At 46.1% G+C, this 23,039-nt stretch overlaps 1 protein-coding gene across 1 annotated transcript in view; it reads right to left on the bottom strand.

Moving 5' to 3' along the window:
• The window catches only part of dus2 (dihydrouridine synthase 2), a 203,761-nt gene that overhangs the window by 20,808 nt on the left and 159,914 nt on the right, over window positions 1–23,039 (bottom strand). The window contains exons 9-11 of the mRNA XM_085991372.1: window positions 21,831–21,917; window positions 15,986–16,154; window positions 14,787–14,908 (exon numbers count right to left, since the gene is read on the bottom strand). Of these exons, the coding sequence (XP_085847498.1) occupies window positions 14,787–14,908; window positions 15,986–16,154; window positions 21,831–21,917 (378 nt within the window). The remainder of the gene's footprint in view (window positions 1–14,786; window positions 14,909–15,985; window positions 16,155–21,830; window positions 21,918–23,039) is intronic.

The raw sequence follows: 23,039 nt of genomic DNA on the forward strand, positions 1-23,039 counted from the left end.
TCTTTACCCGACTTCCCTTTAAGCGCTTCGTACAGTGGCTGCATTAATTGGGCTGCCTTGGGGACAAAACGATGATAAAAATTTACCATCCCCAGGAACTCCTGAAGAGATTTAAGTATATGAGGCCGCGGGAATGCCGTAACTGCCTCTACCTTAGTGGCCAGTGCCAGAAGGCCAGCGCCTTCTGAGGTGATCCTATGCCCCAGAAAGTCAATGCTGGTTAACCCAAACTGGCATTTGGCTAGATTTATGATGAGGCCATGTTGGCTGAGACGGGCAAAGAGTGTACGTAAATGAGCCATGTGCTCTTCCTTATCCTTACTAGCAATGAGAATATCATCCAAGTAAATGAAAATGAAAGGAAGGTCCCATAACACAGAGTCCATAAGTCGCTGAAAAGCCTGAGCTGCATTTTTCAATCCAAACGGCATGCGAAGGAACTCAAAAAGGCCAAACGGTGTGATGACCGCCGTTTTGGGGATGTCTTGAGGGTGCACAGGAACTTGGTGATATCCACGAACGAGATCTACTTTGGAAAATATTGAGTTGCCAGCCAAATGAGCCGAAAAATCTTGTATATGCGGTATTGGATACCTATCCGGCATAGTGGCTTCATTAAGGCGTCTGTAATCCCCACAAGGCCTCCATCCGCCACCTGGTTTAGGTACAATGTGTAGTGGGGAAGACCAAGGACTATCGGAGCGTCGGACAATCCCAAGGCGCTCCATAATCTGAAACTCTGCCTTTGCGGCTATAAGCTTTCCGGGTTCCAATCTTCGTGCCCGAGCGTAAACAGGCGATCCCGTTGTGGTGATATAATGCACCACACCGTGCTTCGCGACTGCTGCCGAGAATGTAGGCCTGGTGAGCCCCGGGAACTCGCCAAGTAGGCGCCTAAACCCTTCCTGCGATGGAACCGCACAAGCAACCGACCAGGAGACAGCAGTACTGCGGTGACAAGGCACCGCATGGAAAGTAGACGCATTAATGAGTCGACAATGTTGAACGTCGACCAGAAAACCATAGGCACAGAAAAAATCAGCCCCCAGGATGGCCTGTGATACTTTAGCCATTATAAATTCCCATACAAAACGTTGACCTCCAAGAGTTAAATTAACTGTCCGTTTACCGAACGGGCGAATGGCCGCACCATTGGCTGCCTCGAGGGAAGGGCCGTGACCGCCGGATTGTAGATCTAGCTTTGAAACTGGCAAAATACTGCACTGAGAACCAGTATCACACAAGAATCGTCGCCCTGTTCTGGAATCAGTAATATAGAGGAGTTTTCCTGCTGAACCGACTGCCATGGTGAACTGGGTGTGTTTGTCAGCCCCTGTCTTCTTCATCGAAGTTTGTGAGCCTGCTGGAGATTTTTTTCAACAAAACTACAGGGAGGACGGCAGCGTCGAGCCTTGGCGCCAAAACGAGCGTGGTACACACACCAGCCTGCTGGAGGAGGGCTGGACTTTGCTCGCATAGGGGAAAGACGCCTCGTGGCTGCGCAACTCTGCTGTGTGACCATAAAAGTCTTATCTGCCTCTGCAGCCAGCTCGGCACAGTCCGTAATCGTAGAACTGGCCAAGACTGCCTGAACTGGCTCGGGTAGCTGGCAGAGGAAGAGCTCTCGAAATAAAAAACATTGGGGCTCCGAACCCAAAAGCGTGAGCATTTGGCTCATCAATTCTGATGGTTTTGAGTCCCCAAGACCGGGCATAGCGATAAGCCTGCGTGCACGCTCCGACTTAGTTAAACCAAACACCTGTAGTAAACGATCTTTTAAAGCTTCATACTTGCCCTCTGCCGGTGGATTCCCCAGGATGCTGACGACTCGTGAAGCCGTGGCGCTGTCCAGAGCGGAAACCACGTAACAATAACGGGTTGAATCCGCTGTAATGTCCCGGATAGCAAACTGGGCTTCTGCCTGGAAAAACCATGCTGCTGGTTGCTGTTCCCAGAACTGCGGCAAGTTAAGGGCAACGGCGTTCGTGTTCATTGTAAGTATCTCGAAGAAAGTTGTCCAACGAGCTCGGGGTCACCAATGTAGGAACGGAGGTTCCTATCCGAATAATGAAGTCCAACGCAGTGAAACGAAATAATCAAGCTTTAATATACAAACAACTTTAACTAATAAAACTACAAGAGCAGATGTAAGCAGGTCTGTCCAGTTCCACAGCCTCTCCAAGACTGCCACTAAATACTGGAACCCGGCGTCATGACGTCATCACGTTCTCCGCGCCAACTGGGGGTCACGTGATCGGCGTCATGACGTCATCACGCGGAAATACAAGAAACTACACACACAGCTTAAAGGTGCAGTCCTCAACTGCACTACAGAGTAGTTAAAGGAATGATTATTGTTCAGTGTCTCTTGGTGGCTCTGCCACACTGCTTTATTAACCTGTCCTGCCACCTTCAAAGATTTGTGCACAAAACCCCCAGGTCTCTCTGTTCTTGTGCCCCCATTAAAATTTTACCATTTAGCTTGTATGGTCTCTCCTCATTCTTCCTACCAAAATGTATCACCTCACACTTCTCCGCGCTGAATTTCATCTGCCACGTGTCCGCCCATTCCACCAGCCTGTCTGTTTTCTTGAAGTCTATTACTATCTTCCTCACTGTTTACTACACTTCCAAGTTTCATGTCATCTGCAAATTTTGAAATTATGCCCTGTACCCCAAGTCCAAGTCTTAATGTACATCAAAAACAGCAGTGAATAGCACTGAACCCTGGGGAACGCCACTGTAGACCTCCCTCCAGTCTGAAAAACAGCCATTCGCCACAACTCATTGTTTTCTATCCCTTAGCTGCCACTGTCCCTTTTATTCCACAGGCTTCAATTTTGGTAACAAGCCTAGAATTTGGTACTTTATCAAACGCCTTTTGAAAGCCGGATACACAACATCAATTACACTGCCCTCATCCACCCTCTCTGTTACCTCATCAAAAACTCAATCAACTTAGTCAAACACGACTTGCCTTAACAAATCCACACTGGCTCTCCTTAATTAGTCCATGCTTGTCCAAGCGGCTGTTAATTTTCTCCAGGATTATTGTTACTAAAAGCTTCACAACCACCCCCAGGTCTCTCTGTTCTGACTTTAAACTGATTGGCCTGTAATTGCCAGGTTTATCCTTTTTTTGAACAAGGATGAAACATTTCCTTTGGCGCCACCCCTGTATCTAAAGAGGATTGGGAGATTGTAGCCAGCACCTCCGCAATTTGTACCCTTACGACCTCAGCAACCTAGAATGTATCCCATCCGGACCGGGTGAATTATCCACTTTAATTACCGCGAGCCTTTCCAGTACCACCTCTATCTATTTTTTACCTCATTCAGTGTCCTAGCAATCTGGTTATATACAACCTCAGTTGTAACAAACCGTTACGAGAAACAATAATAAAAATAAAACCAGATGGACCACCTGGCATCGACCTAGGCACCGGCTTCAGACATGACAATGGCACACCCAGCCCAGTCAACCCTGCAAAGTCCTCCTCACCAACATCTGGGGACTTGTGCCAAAATTGGGAGAGCTGTCCCACAGACTAGTCAAGCAACAGCCCGACATAGTCATACTCAAAGAATCATACCTTTCAGCCAATGTCCCAGATTCCTCCATCACCATCCCTGGGTATGTCCTGTCCCACCAGCAGGACAGACCCACCAGAGGTGTAGCACAGTGGTATACAGTCGGGAAGGAGTGGCCCTGGGAGTCCTCAACATAGACTCCGGACCCCATGAAGTCTCATGGTTTCAGGTCAAGCATGGGCAAGGAAACCACCTACCACCCTCCCTCAGCTGATGAATCAGTATTCTGCCATGTTGAACACCACTTGGAAGAAGCACTGAGGGTAGCAAGGGCACAGAATGTACTCTGGGTGGGTGACTTCAATGTCCATCACCAAGAGTGGCTCTGTAGGACCACCACTGATCGAGCTGGCCGAGTCCTGAAGGACATAGCTGCCAGACTGGGCCTGTGGCAAGTGCTGAGAGAACTAACACGAGGGAAAAACCTACTTGACCTTGTCCTCACCAATCTACCTGTCGCAGATGCACCTGTCCATGACAGTACTGGTAGCAGTGACCACCGCACAGTCCTTGTGGAGACTAAGTCTCATCTTCACACTGACGACATCCTCCATCGTGTTGTGTGGCACTATAACCGTGCTAAATGGGATAGATTCAGAATCCCAGAATTCAGATAGATTCATGGCAGCTCAAAACTGGGCACCCATGAGGTGCTGTGGGCCATCAGCAGCAGCAGAATTGTATTCCACCACAATCTGTAACCTCATGGCCTGGCATATCCCTCACTCTACCATTACCATCAAGCCAGGGGACCAACCTTGGTTCAATGACTAGTGTAGAAGAGCATGCCAGGAGCAGCAGCAAGCGTACCTATAAATGAGGTGCCAACCTGGGGAAGCTGCAACACAGGACTACATGCATACTAAACAATGGAAGCAGCATGCTATAGACAGAGCTAAGCGATCCCGCAATTAACGGATCAGATCAAAGCTCTGCAGTCCTGCCACATCCATTGGTAAATGGTGGTGGACAATTAAACATATCTTCAGCCAGAAGTGCCAAGTGGATGATCCATATCGGCCTCCTCCTGAGGTCCCCATCATCACAGAAACAGTCTTCAGCCAATTCGATTCACTCCATGTGATATCAAGAAACGGCTGAACTCACTGGATACAGCAAAGGCTATGGGCCCCGACAACATCCTGGCAGTCGAGCTTCAGAACTAGCCGAGCCTCTAGCCAAGCTGTTCCAGTACAGCTACAACACTGTCATCTATCCGACAACGTGGAAAACCGCCCAGGTATGTCCTGTCCACAAAAAGCAGGACAAATCCATTTCGGCCAATTACTGCCCATCAGTCTAATCTCAAACATCAGCAAAGTGATGGAAGGTGTCGTTGACAGTGCTATCAAGCGGCACTTACCAATAGCCTACTCACCGGTGCTCAGTTTGGGTTCCACCAAGATCACTCAGCTCCAGACCTCATTATAGCCTTGGTCCAAACATGGACCAAAGAGCTGAATTCCAGAGGTGAGGCGAGAGTGACTGCTCTTGACATCAAGGCAGCATTTGACCAAGTGTGGCATCAAAGAGCTCTAGTAAAATTGAAGTCAATGGGAATCTGGGGGAAAACTCTCAACTGGCTGGAGTCATACCTAGCACAAAGGATGATGGTTGTGGTTGTTGGAGGACAATAATCTCAGTCCCAGGACATCACTGCAGGAGTTCCTCAGTGCAGTGTCCTAAGCCCAATCATCTTCAATTGCTTCATCAATGACCTTCCCTCCATCATAAGGTCAGAAGTGGGGATGTTCGCTGATGACTGCACAGGGTTCAGTTCTTATTCAACTCCTCAGATAATGAAGCAGTTCATGCCCGCATGCAGCAAAACCTGGACGACATTCAGGCTTGGGCTGATAAGTGGCAGGTGTGGCGGAGATCACATAGGGACAGTAACACAATTCACTATGTATAGCCAATGTTGTTATCGCTCCACGTTATGTACGGAACTTGGTTGGGTTATCGGGGCAGGGTCCCTTTAAGAGTCGTCGATTGTGTGATGACGTCATAGCCCTGCGACGAGGCCGAGTCCCTCAGTCCATGCGGAGAGTTAATAAAGCTAACACGTGTTTTTCATTGCTGCTACGAAAGTCTCGCAGTCTGTTGATTTCCAGCGACTCCTACATTGGTGACCCCGTTTCTCTTTTGGACGTTTCCAAAGACTATCCGAGATGGCGACGAACGCCGTTTCTCTCAAATTACCAGAGTTTTGGGAACGACAGGCTGCCGCTTGGTTCGCCCAGGCCGAGGCTCAGTTTGCACTCCGGGACATCACCGCGGACGACATGAAGTATTATTACGTCGTCTCTGCTCTCGGCAGCTCCACCGCGGCCAGAGTTGTGAGCCTGCTCGAGGACCCCCCGGAGCATCACAAATTTGCGACGCTGAGAACGCACCTCCTAGAGACTTTTGGACTAACTGAACCCGAGCGCGCACGCCAGCTTCTCTCTCTACCCGGGCTTGGCGACTCCAAGCCCTCAGAACTGATGGACCACATGTTAACCCTCCTGGGCAAGCACAAGCCATGCTTCCTCTTCAGAGAACTGTTCCTACAACAGCTGCCAGGGCAGGTACGGTCGGCTTTAACCAACTCTCATATTAGTGATTTCCGGACCTGGCCAAGGAGGCCGACAAATTTTTCTCCGCCGGGCAACAGTACTGCGCGGCCATGCGGGGCCCTGCCCCCTCCGCCACAGCCCAACGGTGGCAGTCCCCAAGCATGTGCTTCTACCACGCGCAGTTCGGCCCCAAAGCTAAGAAGTGCCGGCCCCTGTGCAGCTTTACCGCGTCGGGAAACGTGAAGGCCCACTCATTAGCTACCATGGCTGTCGGCCGTTCAGGTAGTCTGTTATTCATTACGGACACTGACTCTGGACGTCGTTTCCTCTGCGACACGGGTGCCCAGGTGAGCGTCCTGCCCGCGTCAACCGTAGACATACAGGGGGGAACCACGGCCCCGCCCTCGAAGCCGCCAACGGCAGTTCCATCTGTACCTTCGGGAAACGGAGCGTGGCGGTGTTTTGGCGGGCAGCGTTTCGCTTGGGACTTTGTTACAGCCAAAGTGTCCACCCCCCTTCTCGGCGCTGACTTCCTCTGTGCCAATGGCCTTTTGGTGGACGTCAAGAACCGACGTCTCGTCAACGCTGAGACTTTCAGTTCGCTCCCGTGTTCGCTCAGTGGTTCCGGCACGACGAAGTTGTCCAGCGCACTCTCGGCCTCCGACGAGTTTTCCCGCCTCCTCGCCGGGTTCCCGGACCTCACGAAGCCCACTTTCTCGTCCGCCGCCACCAAGCAAGGGGTAGAACACCACATCCCGACCACCGGTCCGCCTGTCTATGCCCGCGCTCGGCGTCTCGACCCGGGGAAACTCGCCATCACTAAAGCCGAGTTCGACAAGATGGAGCACCTCGGCATCATTCGCCGGTCGAACAGCCCGTGGGCCTCACCCCTCCACATCGCACCAAAACCAGGTGGCGGTTGGCGCCCGTGCGGCGATTACCGGCGCCTCAACGACGCTATGACCCCCAACCGCTACCTGATTCCACACATCCAGGACTTTTCCGCCCACCTGGCCGAGAAAGTTGTTTTCTCTAAAGTGGACCTCGTTCGGGGTTACCACCAGGTCCCCGTCCGGCCGCAGGACGTCCCAAAAACCGCAGTGATCATCCCCTTCGGGCTGTTCGAATTCGTCTGCATGCCATTCGGTCTCAAAAACGCCGCTCAGGCTTTTCAGCGCCTAATGGACACCGTGTTACGGGACCTGCCATTCCGGTTTGTCTACCTGGATGACATTCTCATCGCCAGCGCCTCCAGGACGGAGCATGTGTCCCACCTCCGGACTTTCTTCTAACGCCTCAGCCAGCACGGCCTAATCGTCAATCCGGCCAAGTGCCAGTTCGGGCTGTCGTCGATCGACTTTCTCGGGCACCGCATCACGAAGGACGGGGCGGTGCCACTGCCGTCGAAAGTGGAGGCTGTGAAGGATTTTCCGCAACCCCTCATCGTGAAGGCCCTGCAGGAGTTTTTGGGCATGGTGAACTTCTATCATCGCTTCGTTCCCCGGGCAGCCCAGCTTATGCGGCCCCTTTACGAGGCCCTCAAAGGCAAGCCCGCCGTCGACTGGTCCGAGGAGATGGCCAATTCTTTCACGGACACGAAAAGGGCCCTGGCTAACACGACCATGCTGGCGCATCCGTTGCCCAATGCGCCGATCGCTCTCACCACTGACGCTTCGGACAATGCTGTCGGCGTCGTCCACGAACAGTGGGTCAATGGCACCTGGCAGCCGCTCGCCTTCTTCAGCCGGCAGCTCCGCCCCAACGAGTGGAAGTACAGCACCTTCGATCGCGAGCTTCTCGGCCTCTACCTCGCCATCTGACACTTCCGTTTCCTGCTGGAGGCCCGCCCGCTCACGGCGTTCGTGGACCACAAGCCGTTGACCTTCGCCATGGCCAAAGTTTCCGAGCTGTGGTTGGCCTGTCAGCAGCGCCAGCTTTCCTTCGTCTCTGAGTTCACGACGGACATCCAGCATGTGGCTGGGAAAGACAACCCCGTCGCCGACTGTCTCTCCCGGGCCGTCGCCAGCGCCGTACACCTCGGCATCGACTACACCCGCATGGTGGCCGACCAGGCCTCCGACCTGGACGTCCAGGCCTACAGGACGGCTGTCGCGGGCCTTCAGTTAGCAGACGTCGCGTTTGACGATGCCGGCACCACGCTCCTGTGCGATGTCTCCGCTGGGTAGCCACGCCCCGTCGTGCCCGACGGGAGGTTTTCGACGCCGTCCATAGCTTTTCCCACCCAGGCAGGGAGCCGTCACAGAAGCTGGTGGCGGCTAAGTTCGTCTGGCACGGGCTCAAGAAGGACGTTCACGACTGGGCCAATACCTGCGTGGTATGCCAGCGCTCGAAAGTGCATCGCCATACTAAGGCCCCGTTGGCGCCTTTTGCAGTGCCCGAGAGGCGGTTCGACCATGTTAACGTGGACCTGGTGGGGCCCCTGCCGCCCTCCCGTGGGTTCACCCACCTCCTCACGATGGTCGACAGAACCACCCGATGGCCGGAAGCCGTCCTGCTGTCGTCAACAATGTCCGCCAATGTGGCTCGGGCGTTCATCAACACTTGGGTCGCCTGGTTTGGCGCCCCATCTGACGTCTCCTCCGACCGGGGGCCCCAGTTCACGTTGGAGCTCTGGAACGCTGTCACTCAAGGCCTCGGGTTGAGACTCCACCGCACAGCACCCTCAGGCTAACGGTCTGCGTGAACGGTTTCATTGCTCCATGAAGGCCGCGCTCCGGGCCAGCCTCCGGGACGACAGTTGGATCGACAGACTCCCGTGGGTCATGCTGGGACTCAGGACTGCCCCCAAGGAGGACCTCCAGTCCTCGTCCGCCGAGCTCGTCTACAGGCAGCCGCTGCGGGTTCCCGGGGATTTCGTCCCCAACGCCACGGACCCTTGGTCTGCAGCCCGTCAGCAGTCCGCCCTCCTGGACAACGCCAAGGTTTTTGTGCCGGTGCCCACGTCGCAGCACGGTCTCCCTCAGTCCCACGTTCTGCCCGACCTTCGTGCGGCGGAGTACGTTTTCATCCGCCACGACGCCCACCGGGGACCTCTTCACCCACCCTACGACGGACCATTCCGCGTCCTGGAAGCCGGGGACAAGGCCTTCGTGGTGGATGTCGGTGGTAAGCCGGACTACATTTCCGTGGACTGCCTTAAGCCGGCCCACCTGGATCTGGACCGACCCGTCGGGTTGGCTCCGCCCCCGCGGCGGGGCCGACCTCCGGCTTCTGCGCCCTCAGTCCACCACCGAGCGCCCGGGGACCCTCCTGCGACCCCCCCCGTCCCTGCCCCGGACTTAAGGAGCCATTTCGGCCGTGTGATCCGGGCCTCTCAACGACTGACATTGCCAGTTCTAGTGAATTCTGGGAGGACGTATGTGGCGGAGACCACATAGGGACAGTAACACAATTCTCTATGTATAGCCAATGTTGTTATCGCTCCACGTTATGTACGGAACTTGTTTGGGTTATCGGGGCAGGGTCCCTTTAAGAGTCGTCGATTGTGTGATGATGTCATAGCCCTGCGACGAAGCCGAGTCCCTCAGCCCATGCGGAGAGTTTATAAAGCTAACACACGTTTTTCTTTGCTGCTACGAAAGTCTCGCAGCCTGTTGATTTCCAGCGACTCCTACACAGGTAACATTCGCGCCACACAAGTGCCAGGCAATGACTATCTCCAACAATCAAGAGACTAACTACCTCCCCATGACATTCAACGGTATTACCATCGCCAAATCCCCCACCATCACATCCTGGGGTCACCACTGACCATAAACCTAACTGGACCAGCCACATAAATACTGTGGTAACAAGAGCAGGTCAGAGGCTGGGTATTCTGCAGCGAGTGTCTCACCTCTTGACTCCCCAAAGCCTTTCCACCATCTGCAAGGCACAAGTCAGGAGTGTGATGGAATATTCTCCACTTGTCTGGATGAGTGCAGCTCCAACAAAACAAGAAGCTCGACACCATCCAGGACAAAGCAGCTTGATTGGCACCCTATCCACCACCTTAAACATTCACTGCCTCCACCACCGGTGTACTGTGGTTGCAGTGTGTACCATCTACAAGATGCACTGCAGCAACTCGCCAAGGCTTATTCGGCAGCACCTCCCAAACCCGCGAGCGACCTCTACCACCTAGAAGGACAAGGGCAGCAGGCGCATGGGAAAACCACCACCTCCAAGTTCCCCTCCAAGTTACACACCATCCTGACTTGGAAATATATCGCTGTTCCTTCAACGTCATTGGGTCAAAATCCTGGAACTCCCTCCCTAACAGCACTGTGGGAGTACCTTCACCACACGGACGGCTCACAACCACCTTCTCAAGGGCAATTAGGGATGGGCAATAAATGCTGGCCTTGCCAGCGATGCCCAAATCCCGGAAAGAGTAAAAAAAAATGCATATATATCTCCATATAGTCCAAAAAATGTGACACGATTCAGATCATATTCCTGTGCAACATTCAGAAGTTTATTTATCCAAGTTCCTGGTCACTGGCAGTACAATCGGAAAGTCTTTTTCGTGTGTGCAATAACCTGAATGGAAATTAAGAAATGAGCAATTACAATTTGTTTTCTTTTGGATTTATTGATTCATTTCGCTTTGCGTGACAGAATTACAACCTGGACTTAAGCAAAATCGAAACATAACAACTTGGAGGAAGTGTTTCAGACAAGTTTTCCATGAACACTTCAAGGACTGGAGATTAAAACATGCATTTTTTCTCATTTCAGATCGTGCCTCATGCATAAATAATGGTGTGTGCAATAGGAGAGCACAGGCAGAATACTCCTGTACATTAAATAATATCCACATTAAATTTATGGTGTATTAAAAAAGTGGTTTTCCATTAGCAGAGTTTTGAGTTTTGTTGCTGCTAGGCCAAAAAGACTATTGGAGTATATAATCAAAAATCTTATGTATGCATCCACTTCCTTCTGTTGTGATTTTTGGTCATATTTTTAGGTCAACATTTAACGTTGAAACTATGTATCTAATCATTTCAAATGGAAAGCCTGCATGTAAACTGTTGCAATGTAGTTCCAGGCTCTGGCCAGTCATGGTATTAATGAGCAAGTCTCTCCCAACTGTATTGCCTTCTTCTGTATTTTTGTAGAGATAGAGATAGATAGATATCTAGATAGATACAGATATAGCTATCTCTATCTCTTTTAAAGGGCCACTTTGTGGCAAACTACTCGACAAATCTTGTCCTTTTGAGGTTTAACTTTGTCTGATGATGTAAATCGTCTCGTTATTTAAATATGGAATTTACAGAGAAGGAGTTGCTTCAGTTGTCTCTTTTTAATTGATCTATAAAGATGACTCTGGGTTTGCCCCAATATCATCGACACAGAAACAAATTTGCATGCGGCCCTTTGTTTTAAGGAGGCATAACTAATAAAAGAATTAAAACAAAGTCTGATTTCAACAGAACCAAAAGGAAACTTATAAAACTAAAATCCAATGTTTCCGCGTGTGTCTATTACACACTGTGGTGCCCACCGAGTCTTGCTTATCTACAAACATACGATACCAGAATGTCAATCACAATGAAACACGCTGCATCATTTGTGCATCGCAACATCCTCACAAAACAAAGACTGTGCTTGTTTAAAGGATCTTAGCAATTGCAGCAGAGAGCTTTAATTCTTCAAATAAAACTGGCTGAGTAAAAAAAACCTTTGATAATTTGAACATCTGAGAGAAAAGAAGTCGCTTGCAATAATTACATCGAAATAAGATTTTAAAAAGCCAGTACAATTTTGTATACTGAAATAAGATGACGGTAATTAAATTATAAACAGGACAACATGAAATCTGTATCGGGCAAACAGCAGGATTGCTTTCCTGCCCCACATAAAACCAACCTCGATTGCAATTCTGTATCTGTGCCATTAGGTGGCAACCTTAGTTCATCAATACAGAAAACAGTAGCTGCCAGTAATAGCACAAATCTCTTCTACCCTGTCCCCAAATATAAACAGTTAGTATGACAGATTATGAATTAGTAAATACTTGTCAATCCAATGCCTTGTAAAGCCAATTCTTTTGTGTTTTTTGCTTCTGAGCTACTGTAGTTTGTAACTATACTTTCCTGGAGTTGTTTGAAAGCATTGATTTTACAAATTATTATTTTTACTTACATGCTGTTGAGAGCTGAATGTAAAAATGTTGTTGGATAATTGTGAACGCAATGAAACATAGGGAACGCTATCAGCGTGAGTTATATCGATGATAAATGTGACTCTACAGATAAGGGCATTGATAAGCCTGTATGAAACTCTGGATGGTTTGACTTGTAAAATCATGGCCGAATATCAGTACAAAATTAGAATGGTTTAATCTGTTAGATAATTACATACGAGTTCAGACAATTCAGAGTTAATGTAGAAGCAAAAGTTTAAAAGAAAATCTTATTACACAAGAAAAACTTCAATTTGACAATTACTGCAACCCAACTAGAATGATGTTGCCTGACCTGCTGAGTTTTTCCAGCATTTTCTGTTGTTAGAATGAAAGCACACCTTGGATTCTCAGTGACAAAAGCCAGCATGCAGTTTGTGCTTAGCTTAGGTCTAGCTGTCTCTTAATGTTGAAAGGGCAGACATGCAAAAATGCAGTCAAATGTAATTTTAGTCAGCTCTGAGGAAGGACCTTGTATCTGAAATATCAACCTGTCCTTTTACAGAAGTTGACAGGCTTTGTATTCATTTCCAGCTTTTTCTGTTTTTATTTCAGGTTGCCAACATTTGCAGTTTTTGTTTTCTTTTGCAATTTTAGTCCTGTTTTTGTACAGTATTACCAGCTGGACACCTCAATCATGTGCCAAATGATTTACAGCAGGATGACCCAATTGAGAAGGCATGTGTGACATTGCAATTTGCTGCTGCCCTGGATCTGACCAATGGTCAGTAGTTTCAGCACCCTGCGGTCTTTAGGTAGTGTCATGAATCTTATCATTCATGAAGAAATGACCCATGAAATAACACTGGGCGGCCAGCTGGTGGCGCCGTCCAAGGAGTATAAATACTCTGGCGTGGGCCCAGCTTGCCCAGGACGTTTTTGTAGCCAGGAACTAGTGATGTAAACTAGAATCTCATGGTTGTGAAACAGTTGATTAAAGCCTTGTTTTATACTCAAACCAAGTGCTCAGTAGTCTTTTTACATCAGGTAGTAATGAACAGAGTGGTGTGCAGACATTGGGACCGTTATTATCCAATTGACATGTGGCAAGGTCGAGTGAAACAAATTCTGACAGGGCAAAACCCAGATCTACTGCCCCAAGTTCAGTAACACTACGAGAACACTGTAGCAGTATCCTTGAGTAATTAATAGGTACATTTATTAAAACTGGTAAAAGGAATTGGAACCTGGAGAGAACTTTAGGTTATAAAATCAAGAGCACTGGCAAAATAATGAAGTAAATGTTCTAATATGCGTAGATGATAATATTACAACTGTACAAGTTAATCACCGCATGTTAATTTCGATCTTATCTAATCCAGCAATTCTGGCGAATCTGATTACTTGTTTGCAATCTCTCATTACACCTACAGTTAATTCATTATTCTCTATTGCTCAGCTGTTAACTATTAGGGGAACATGAAAGAGTTCAACCAAAGCAGTGTTATTTTCTTTATGCAATTGAATCATCGATGGTGCTTGCAGTGCAGGTTGATTTGGTGAGATGTCAGCATGCAACGGTCACATTAATTCAATGCACCATTAACAAATAGCACAAACAAGTCCCTGACTCATTTGGATTACATTTTCCAGTCAATTCACCAGTTAATGAATGGAAGACTGACTAAACTGTACATTTCAATGTCTGTTTTGTCACACAGATGCCAGTAGTGTTTGGTTGAGCAGGATTTGAATGATATGTGTATTGTGCTGTCTTCAAATATCAGATTGGCTGCCTTTCATAACACGACTTTCAATTGAGGGTTTTATTTTCTGTTCATTGAATTTTAATAAATAAAATTTTAAAAATCAACTGCATTTTAATGAAACAGGAAATCCTCTAATGGAACAAGCTACTTCTCAAACAAAGGTACACAATAGAGTCGGAGGCCTGAAAAAAAATCACAAAGTATGCACAGAGGCTTCTTGCACACTAGTTCTGTTTAATGAAGCAAGAAATTTATATAGTTGCACAGCAGGTGGGGAATCAAGAACAAGGGGACATCATTTTAAAATTAGAGCTCGGTCATTCAAGAGCCAAATCAGCAAGCACTTTTTCTACACAAAGGGTAGTAGAAATCTGGACCTCTCTGCCCAAAAGACTGCGGACGCTGGATCAATTGAAGCTTTCAAGCCTGACAGCGATAGATTTTTGTTAGGTAAGGGCATCAAGGAATGTGGAGCAAAGGTGGATAAATGGAGGTGAGGTACAGACCAGCCATGATCTAATTGAATGGCGGAGCAGGCTCGAGGGGCTGAGTGGCCGACTCCTGCTCCTAATGTTCCACACACTGTAACTAGTTAAGTGTGAATAAAATGGAATAAAATGAAGACTGCTTTGGGTTTCTATAGCACATGACTCTCCTCCTATATGAGCAAAACATTCTTAGTCATTACAGATACAATGTTTTCTCCTCGATCTATGAACAAAATGAAATACTTACCAGATCTCCTCATTTGATTGTGCAGCATGCAACTTTTTCCCTTGAGCTGATTCTAATTTCTCTCTCAACATTTGGCATAGACAATATTTAGTATTTGAGTAATGACTGTCATATCTAATTGCCTGGAGAACAAAATAGAATAAAAGAATATAATCACATCAATCCTTTTACTAAGGTTCAGACTTTCCATCAAAGTGCGTACTGCTTTACAAATCCCCACCCATTGTTTTCTAGGTGGTTCAAATGCTGTAGAGTTATATATAGTAATGTTTATGTAGATTTCAGTTATATTAATATAAAACATTTGAGTTCAAAGCAGTTTATCTGAAATAATTGTACCAACTTTTCCCTTCTTTTATGGTTCCCCTTTATTTAGGTGTCACTGCTGCTCTCCGTGAGTCAGGCTAATTTAAATGGTGGGCAAAGCGCGAATTAAAACTTGGATTCCAAGCCCAAAGAGCTACAAACCGCTGAGCCACTGGAAACGCTGGCTACTTTAGGCTGAAATTAATTTCTATCCCTGTAAGTAACATTCACGTTAACAAAATACAGAGAAGACTATGAATGTCGGTAGAGTGAAAGCTGTATGGACAGTGATTGGCCATTCAATTATATCTCAAATAAGGACAGGCTTATAAAAATGACAACATTTTCTGCTTTAGATACTCTTATTTAGGAAAAATACTTCCAAAGCTTTGAGATATTTTGACAAGAGGCACAGTATGTTTGACAATGCTGAGCCTTTTGCCTGCGTATCTCTGTTCAATTATTCTGCAGAGTGTAGACACTTTTGACTGACAATGGGTTAACCTTCTGTGGAGCAACGGGTGGTTTCATACCCCATACTCTATCTATCTGAATTTGTCAGTGGCGTCACGGCCAATTTTGTTTTAATTTAGTTTCAACAGAGCTAAACAGACATCAAGACAAAAAGAGATGGACAATAAGTTTGACAGGAAAACAAATGACCAATAACCCTATAGTTCTTGTAAAATCTGATCATGTCTCTGCCCCACCCTGCCACTTGTTTGTGGAATCACATGGCTCCTGTGGAATCTGATGAATATTCAATTATTAACACTTGGAATTTCTCCAAACGGGAAACCGATAAACTGTGAGTCTTATTAGTACAGATTCCCCTGACTTTCTTTTTAATTACATCCTTCTACAGTTAGCATCGGGCAACTAAAGATACTCACATATGTGAGATATTCCTTTAAAACCTTCTCTGCTGGTAACAGTCCTTCTTTTCTGAAGATGGAAGGATTCCACATGGCTGCACGGGCCACCATTACTGAAGAAGCATTTGTTGCCTGGCGGAATTCTTCAATGCCCGCGAATTCTTTGATAATCTCCTGAGATCCTCCACTGAGAGGGACAGTAAACCGGTTTTAAATCACAACTGGAGCGATACATCAGGCTATGTTGTATAGCACACAGGACATATAATGCAGCAAAACAAAACAAATAGGCTACTTGACCAATGTAACACTTGGGAGCCGAGATAACATAAGTGATCCCCGGAAAAAACACTAATATCCTATTAGCATACACCCAGATCCACGGCTCACAGATATTTATAGAGTTCTGCTTAAAATCATGTACAAACTATGTAGACGTATAAAAGTTTTTGAAAATGACGTGAATATAAACTGTATAATGAATTTAATCATTGGTCTGTGTCAAGCTATCCAGCCTCACCCAGGGCATCACTGTGGCACTACAATTGGTCTTTGCAACCTGGACTTGGGGGAGGTCAGCATGTGTGTGTCTGATTATTATCTGATCATTCTCCTGATTCAGGAGAAGAATAGTTACTAGGACAGGACAGAGGAAGGCAACGTGTGTGGCCATGTCCTCCAGTGCAAGTTTCTCCCTTCAGGAGAGAGGAAGAATGACAGGAAAAATACTGTCAAAGAAATCTGTAAAACTGTAGCAAACATATAAGGAAGGGAGTAATACTTGTCGCAGTCACATGAAACAGCATTCAGAGCTTTCTGGCTGCGATCTAAAAATCCCATATGAGGTCATTTAGATGAAAACTATTTTCAGTTAGAGGCCCTAACAGGATATTCGTATTTCAGTTGACAATGGAGCGTCTGAAAATGTTTAGGTGAAAAAATGTAGACATATGGCAACACATAATCAATGGGGACGATTCCTTGGAGATTAATTAAAAATCAGCTTTGCATTTCAGTGGCACGGGGAGCAAGGAGCTAAAAATAGATCCAGGCGTGATGTTATTTTACAGCTAGTCACTGAGTAAGTTGTGTGGTATGAAATGCCAGGAGTTACAACCTGGTTGGGTGCCTTGTTTTTTTTGAAAATTTTAGTGAAAGCAAATGTAATATAAACATTAAGCAACTTCAGATTCCTGAGACTGTATAAGGTCTGTTCTTTATGATGCTGCAGTACAGTACGTAAGAACCAGCGTCGGAATGGATAGGACGTTTTAAAAACCAAGCACAAATCCCATTCCCCATCGTTCCTCACAGTACTCAAACCACACGCTAGCATTCTTGAGTATCAGGCAAAATGAAAGATAAAATGTCAAAGCCCTTTGAAGAGAGCTTCACTGCATCGCTACCATTATCAAGAGGCTTACTTCAAAATAATAGAGGTCTGATTATAGGTTTCAAAGAGTCAGAGTTACGCAATTAAATGTATAATATCTAAAGACTACTTTTCCATTCAGGGGCCGGGGAAGGAGGGTTATCTAGTTATTCCCATTATTTGAATACTTTCTCATTTTCCACTGGGTTTCTGCAACTTCCACACTGAATTTTGTTAACATCAGCGTGAAGATGCACTACACTGGCCCAAGTCTTGCTGGAGGGGGGCATCTCGCGGCGTGGCCCCGACGGTTAGACTTTTTCCTGCACCCTTCAGCTAGAAAATGTTTTGCCCCTGTAAGTTGCTGGAAGTGTAAACTGAAAATGGGGCATCTGGGGCCTTGAGGTTTAAGAACATAAGAAATAAGAGCAGAAATAGGCCACTTGGCCCCTCGAGCCTGCTCCGCCATTCAATCATGGCTGATCTTGAGCTCAAAGCCACTTCCCTGCCAGCTCCCCATAACCCTTCACTCCCTTATCTTGCAAAATTCTATCTATCTCCACCTTAAATGTATTTAATGACCCAGCCTCCACAGCTCTCTGGGCAAGATAATTCCACAGATTTATGACCCTCTGAGAGAAGAAATTCTTCCTCATCTCAGTTCTAAAAGGGCGACCCTTTATTCTGAAACTTGCCCCCGCATTCTAGATTTCCCCACGAGGGGAAACATCCTCTCTGCATCTACCTTGTCGAGCCCCCTCAGTACCTTATGTTTCTATAAGATCACCTCCCATTCTTCTAAATTCCAATGAGTATAGGCCCAGCCTGCTCAACCTTTCCTCATAAGTCAACCCCCTCATCTCTGGAATTAACCTAGTGAATCATTTCTGAACTGCCTTAACCTAGTGAATCATTTCTGAACTGCCTCTAATGCAATTATATCCTTCCTTAAATAAGACCAAAACTGTATGTAATACTCATTACCTCTCCCATTACCATCTCCCTTTGCCTTGAATATCTCTTAATGTCTCTTAACCTCTTCCGCCTTCTATCCTATCACAGACCTTCCCTTTTGTTCTTTCATCCCCTCCCCCCTTTCCAGCTCCCACACTTGCTTAAAAATCTGTTCCATTTCCTGCTTTTTTCCAGTTCTGATGAAAGGTCATCGACCTGAAACGTTAACTCTGTTTCTCTCTTCACAGATGCTGCCTGACCTGCTGAGTATCTCCAGCGTTTTCTGTTTTTATTTCAGATTTCCAGCATCTGCAGTATTTTCTTTTTGCGCAGTGCTCAAGGTGTGGTCTCACCAATACCCTGTACAGTTGTAGCAGGACTTCCCTGCTTTTATACTCCAACCCCTTTGAAATAAAGGCCAACATTCCATTTGCCTTTTTGATTACTTGCTGTACCTGTATGCTAACTTTTTGTGTTTCATGCACAAGGACCCCCAGGTCCCTCTGAACTGTAGCATTTTGTAATCTCTCTCCATTTAAATAATAGTTTGCTTTTTTATTTTTCCTGCCAAAGTGTATAACCTCGCACTTTCCCACATTATACTCCATCTGCCAAATGTTTGCCCACTCTCTTAGCCTGTCTATATCCCTTTGCAGGTTCTTTTGAGTTCTCTGCACAACTTGCTTTCCCACCCATCTTTGTATCATCTGCAAACTTGGCTACATTACACTCGGTCCCTTCATCCAAGTCATTAATGTAGATTGTAAATAGTTGAGGCCCGAGCACTGATCCCTGTGGCACCCCACTAGTTACCATTTGCCAACCGGAAAATTACCCATTTATCCCGACTCTCTGCTTTCTGTTAGTTAGCCAATTCTCTATTCTTGCTAATATATTACCCCCAATTCCGTGAGCTCTTATCTTATGCAGTAACCTTTTATGTGGCACCTTATTGAATGCCTTCTGGAAATCCAAATACACCACATCCACTGGTTCACCTCTGTCCACCCTGCTCGTTACCTCCTCAAAGAACTGCAGCAAATTTGTTAAACATGATTTCCCTTTCCTAAAACCACGCTGACTCTGCCTGACTGCATTATGATTTTCCAAATGCCCTGCTACTGCTTCCTTAATGAAGGACACCAACATTTTCCCAATTACAGATGTTAGGCTAACTGGTCTATAGTTTCCTGCTTTCTGTCTCCCTCCTTTCTTAAATAGGGTTGTTACATTTGCGGTTTTCCAATCCGCTGGGACCTCTCCAGAGTCCAGGGAATTTTGGTATATTGCAACCAAAAAATGCATCCACTATCTCTGCAGCCACTTCTTTTAAGGCCCTGGGATGCAGGCCATCTGGTCCAGGGGACCAGTCGTCTTTTAGTCCCATTATTTTACCAAGTACTATTTCCTTAGTGATAGTGATTGTCTTTAGTTCCCCCTCCCTGTGGCCCCTTGATTATCCATTATTGGGATGTTGTTAGTGTCTTCCACCGTGAAGACAGATACAAAATATTTGTTCAGAGTCTCTGCCATTTCCCCGTTCCCCATTAGTAATTCCCCAGTCTCATTCTCTAAGGGACCAACATTTACTTTAGTTACCCTCTTCCTTTTTATATGCCTGCAGAAGCTCTTACTATCTGTTTTAATGTTTCTTGCCAGTTTACTCTCATAATTCATCTTCTCTCTCTATTATTTTTTTAGTCATCCTTTGCTGGTTTTTAAAAAATTCCCAATCCTCTGGTCTCCCACCAATCTTGGCAACATTGTATACCTTCGTTTCCAATTTGATACCATCCTTTACTTCCTTAGTTAGCCACGGATGGTGCTCCCTTCTCTTAAAATCTTTCTCACTGGATTATATTTTTGTTGAGAGTTATGAAATATCTCCTTAAATGTCCGCCACTGCATTGCAACTGTCTTATCCTTTAATTTTTTTTTTTTCCCCCAGTCCACTTTAACCAGTTCTGCCCTCATGCCATTGTAATTGCCTTTGTTTAAGATCAGGACACTAGTTTGAGATACAACTTTCTCACCCTCCAACTGAATTTGAAATTCAACCAAGGATTGAGAACGAAACAAAGGAACGACGGAGGAGGAGGGTGAATTAGAGTCAAATTAGATACAGAAAGAGAAATGAGGAGGGAAAGAAAGATTGGGTTAAGAGACAGAGAGAAAAAAAGAGACAGAAAGGAAAAGAATGAAAATTAACATTTTTTAAGTCTAAGAAAAATTTACTACATGCAGAAATGAGACTCACAGTTTAAACAGTTCACTTTCTGGGCCAGAGAGGTTGATTGGCATTGTATTAACAATTATCACGTCGTTAAAAGGGTAGTTGCGCTGTTAAGTATCAGCTCTAACTTTCTGCGGCAAGTTTAATGTGTAAATCCAGCAAGTTCTTAAAAATAATAGGGAGGTTGAGAGTGAGCTACTGTTTGTGCGAGGCTCACGGCAGAGCGGCGTACGTTGACCAGCACGTTATGGTGATTCGCAACTCATGGCGTATCTCTTCTTCCCCTGTGCTGGTCGAGTCGTGCATTAATAACGGTGTACGTCGTGAACTCGCCCTTATTTTTCCAGCAAGATTTGTTTCAATTATGTTTCAACTGATTTTAGAAACTCCATAATTCTACTTGGTGCCATCCAACTCTGAGAATGTGCAAAATCTCATTTTCACAGATAAAAGGAAATTTGTTACCCAAGAGTTGAGCAAAAGAGTCAAATGAAACTGTGCAGTACTTGTATTGAGAGTAAGAGGATAAAAGAAGACTTCTCCAGATCAAATTATTGGCTATGTTACAACAATAGTGTCTGAGCAGAAGGTAGAAAATGAGTTATTTCCAAACATTATATTGACAGACACTAAAACAATTAATATTTAGTCATATTGAAATACATTCAAAGCTGTCTTTAAACAGGTTGTTAAAATGGGATATAGATGAGGTTTGATGACAAGAGTGTTAGCATGGGCCACCCAGTGGCATGAATCTCGAGAATTGGCTGAAGCCTGGAGCTGGATACAGGCTCCCCGAATCACCTTGTTTAGTTTGCCCAACATTATTGTAAGTTGCACAGTAGCTGGTGTTGTAGTGTAGCAGGGCAACATGTGCGCTATGGTACCCAATTCACCCACGTCTTTCCTATGGGGACAAGGTTACCCACCAGCTGAATGTTTTACATTAGATTCAAATGTAGACTTTAGCCTGCGGAAAGAGTTGAGCAGAGATGTGCAACCTTGCGATTGATCAGGCAAAACAAAAAGTCTTTTGCTTCTATTTTACAGTTACTATTGAATAGTGTACTTAACTGCAAAATAGCTTGGCCACTGATTTCCAAAACATTTCATTGATATGTAAGGGTTGATCTCAACTTTCAGCGGTAGTGGACCAACCATCCCGCTCGATGTGCCTTTCCATTGGGGCAGGTTGTATAACGGCTGGTCATTCCACTACTGCCTGTGTTCCGCAAGTTAAAATCAGTCCTGTTGTGTCTATAGATCGAACTTTGTGCACAATTGGACTGTTTTATTTGACTTACTTTGCTATTACGGGGATAGACACAGCTTCAGAGACCGCTTTTATTATGTCGCAGTGCACAGGATGCTGTGGCCTTTCCTCCTTTCTCCTGTGGGAAAGACGCATTAAAATATTGCATTGTGGTTACAGAAAAAAAGACCAAGGTGCTTTGTACACACTCACTGTTATAGAAACCTGAAGCAGTAGGCATCACTGTCCTAAATTCTCTCTCTGTAACTCCCAGTTGTCACTTCTCTCACGTGTTCCTCCAATTCTGGCCTCTGTGCATCCCCGATTTTCAGCATTCCACCACTGGCAGCTGTGCCTTCAGCTGCCTAGGCCTTACGCTCTGGAATTCCCTCCATAAACTTCTCTGCCTCTCTATCCTTCTTTAAAAGCTCCTTAAAACCTACCCCTGTGGCCACCTGTCCTAATGTCTCTTATGTGGCTCGGTGTCAAATTTTATTTGATAATGCTCCTGTGAAGAGCCTTGGGACGTTTTACATTAAAGGCGCTATAGAAATGCAAGTTGCTTTTGTTGTCGTGGAAGGTGCGGAGTCGCTCTGGTCTAAGATTTTCTAGTTTGTACGGTTCAGTGATGCAGCAAGGAGCAGCTTTACCCATTAAGCCATCAGGGGAACTAAAAAATATCTTGAAATCTGCTGACGTACAGCCTACAAATTCTGGCTATCATTTAAAACTGATCAAGTTGGTATTTTTGTGTAGAACCTAGCAGGGATGGGAAAGTATATAACTATAAGGAGGGACTTGAGAGACTGCAAGGTGCATCATTCGAATTATCAGCAACTTCCCTTCCAAGTCACAGACCATCCTGACTTAGTCATATAGCACCGTTCCTTCGTCACCACTGGGCCACCAAACACCATGAAGACTGCATAGACTCAAGAAGACCTGCCACCTTTTCAGCGCAACCAGTAATGGGCAATAAACGTGGCCTTGCAAGCACTGTCCGCATCCAGAGAACAAATAAAAAAGGAATTTTCCACTGGAGCACAGAAGGCCAAGAGGAGACTTAATAAAAATTTTACAAATTCTGAAGGGTTTATGATCGGCTGAATAGGGAAAGACTATTTCCACTGGTCGGGAGGCCATTAACATGGTAATTAGAAGGAAAGCAGAGCGGTTAGGAGAAATGTCTTTACGTAGTGTTGCTGGAGGATGGAATGCTTTGCCACAGGTAGTAGTTAAGGCAGAGACAATTGCATCTTTT

The sequence above is a fragment of the Somniosus microcephalus genome, chromosome 6, assembly GCF_052327205.1.
Source record: "Somniosus microcephalus isolate GS21.2 chromosome 6, FLI_Smic_1.0, whole genome shotgun sequence".
In the NCBI taxonomy this organism is placed as follows: Eukaryota; Metazoa; Chordata; class Chondrichthyes; order Squaliformes; family Somniosidae; genus Somniosus; species Somniosus microcephalus.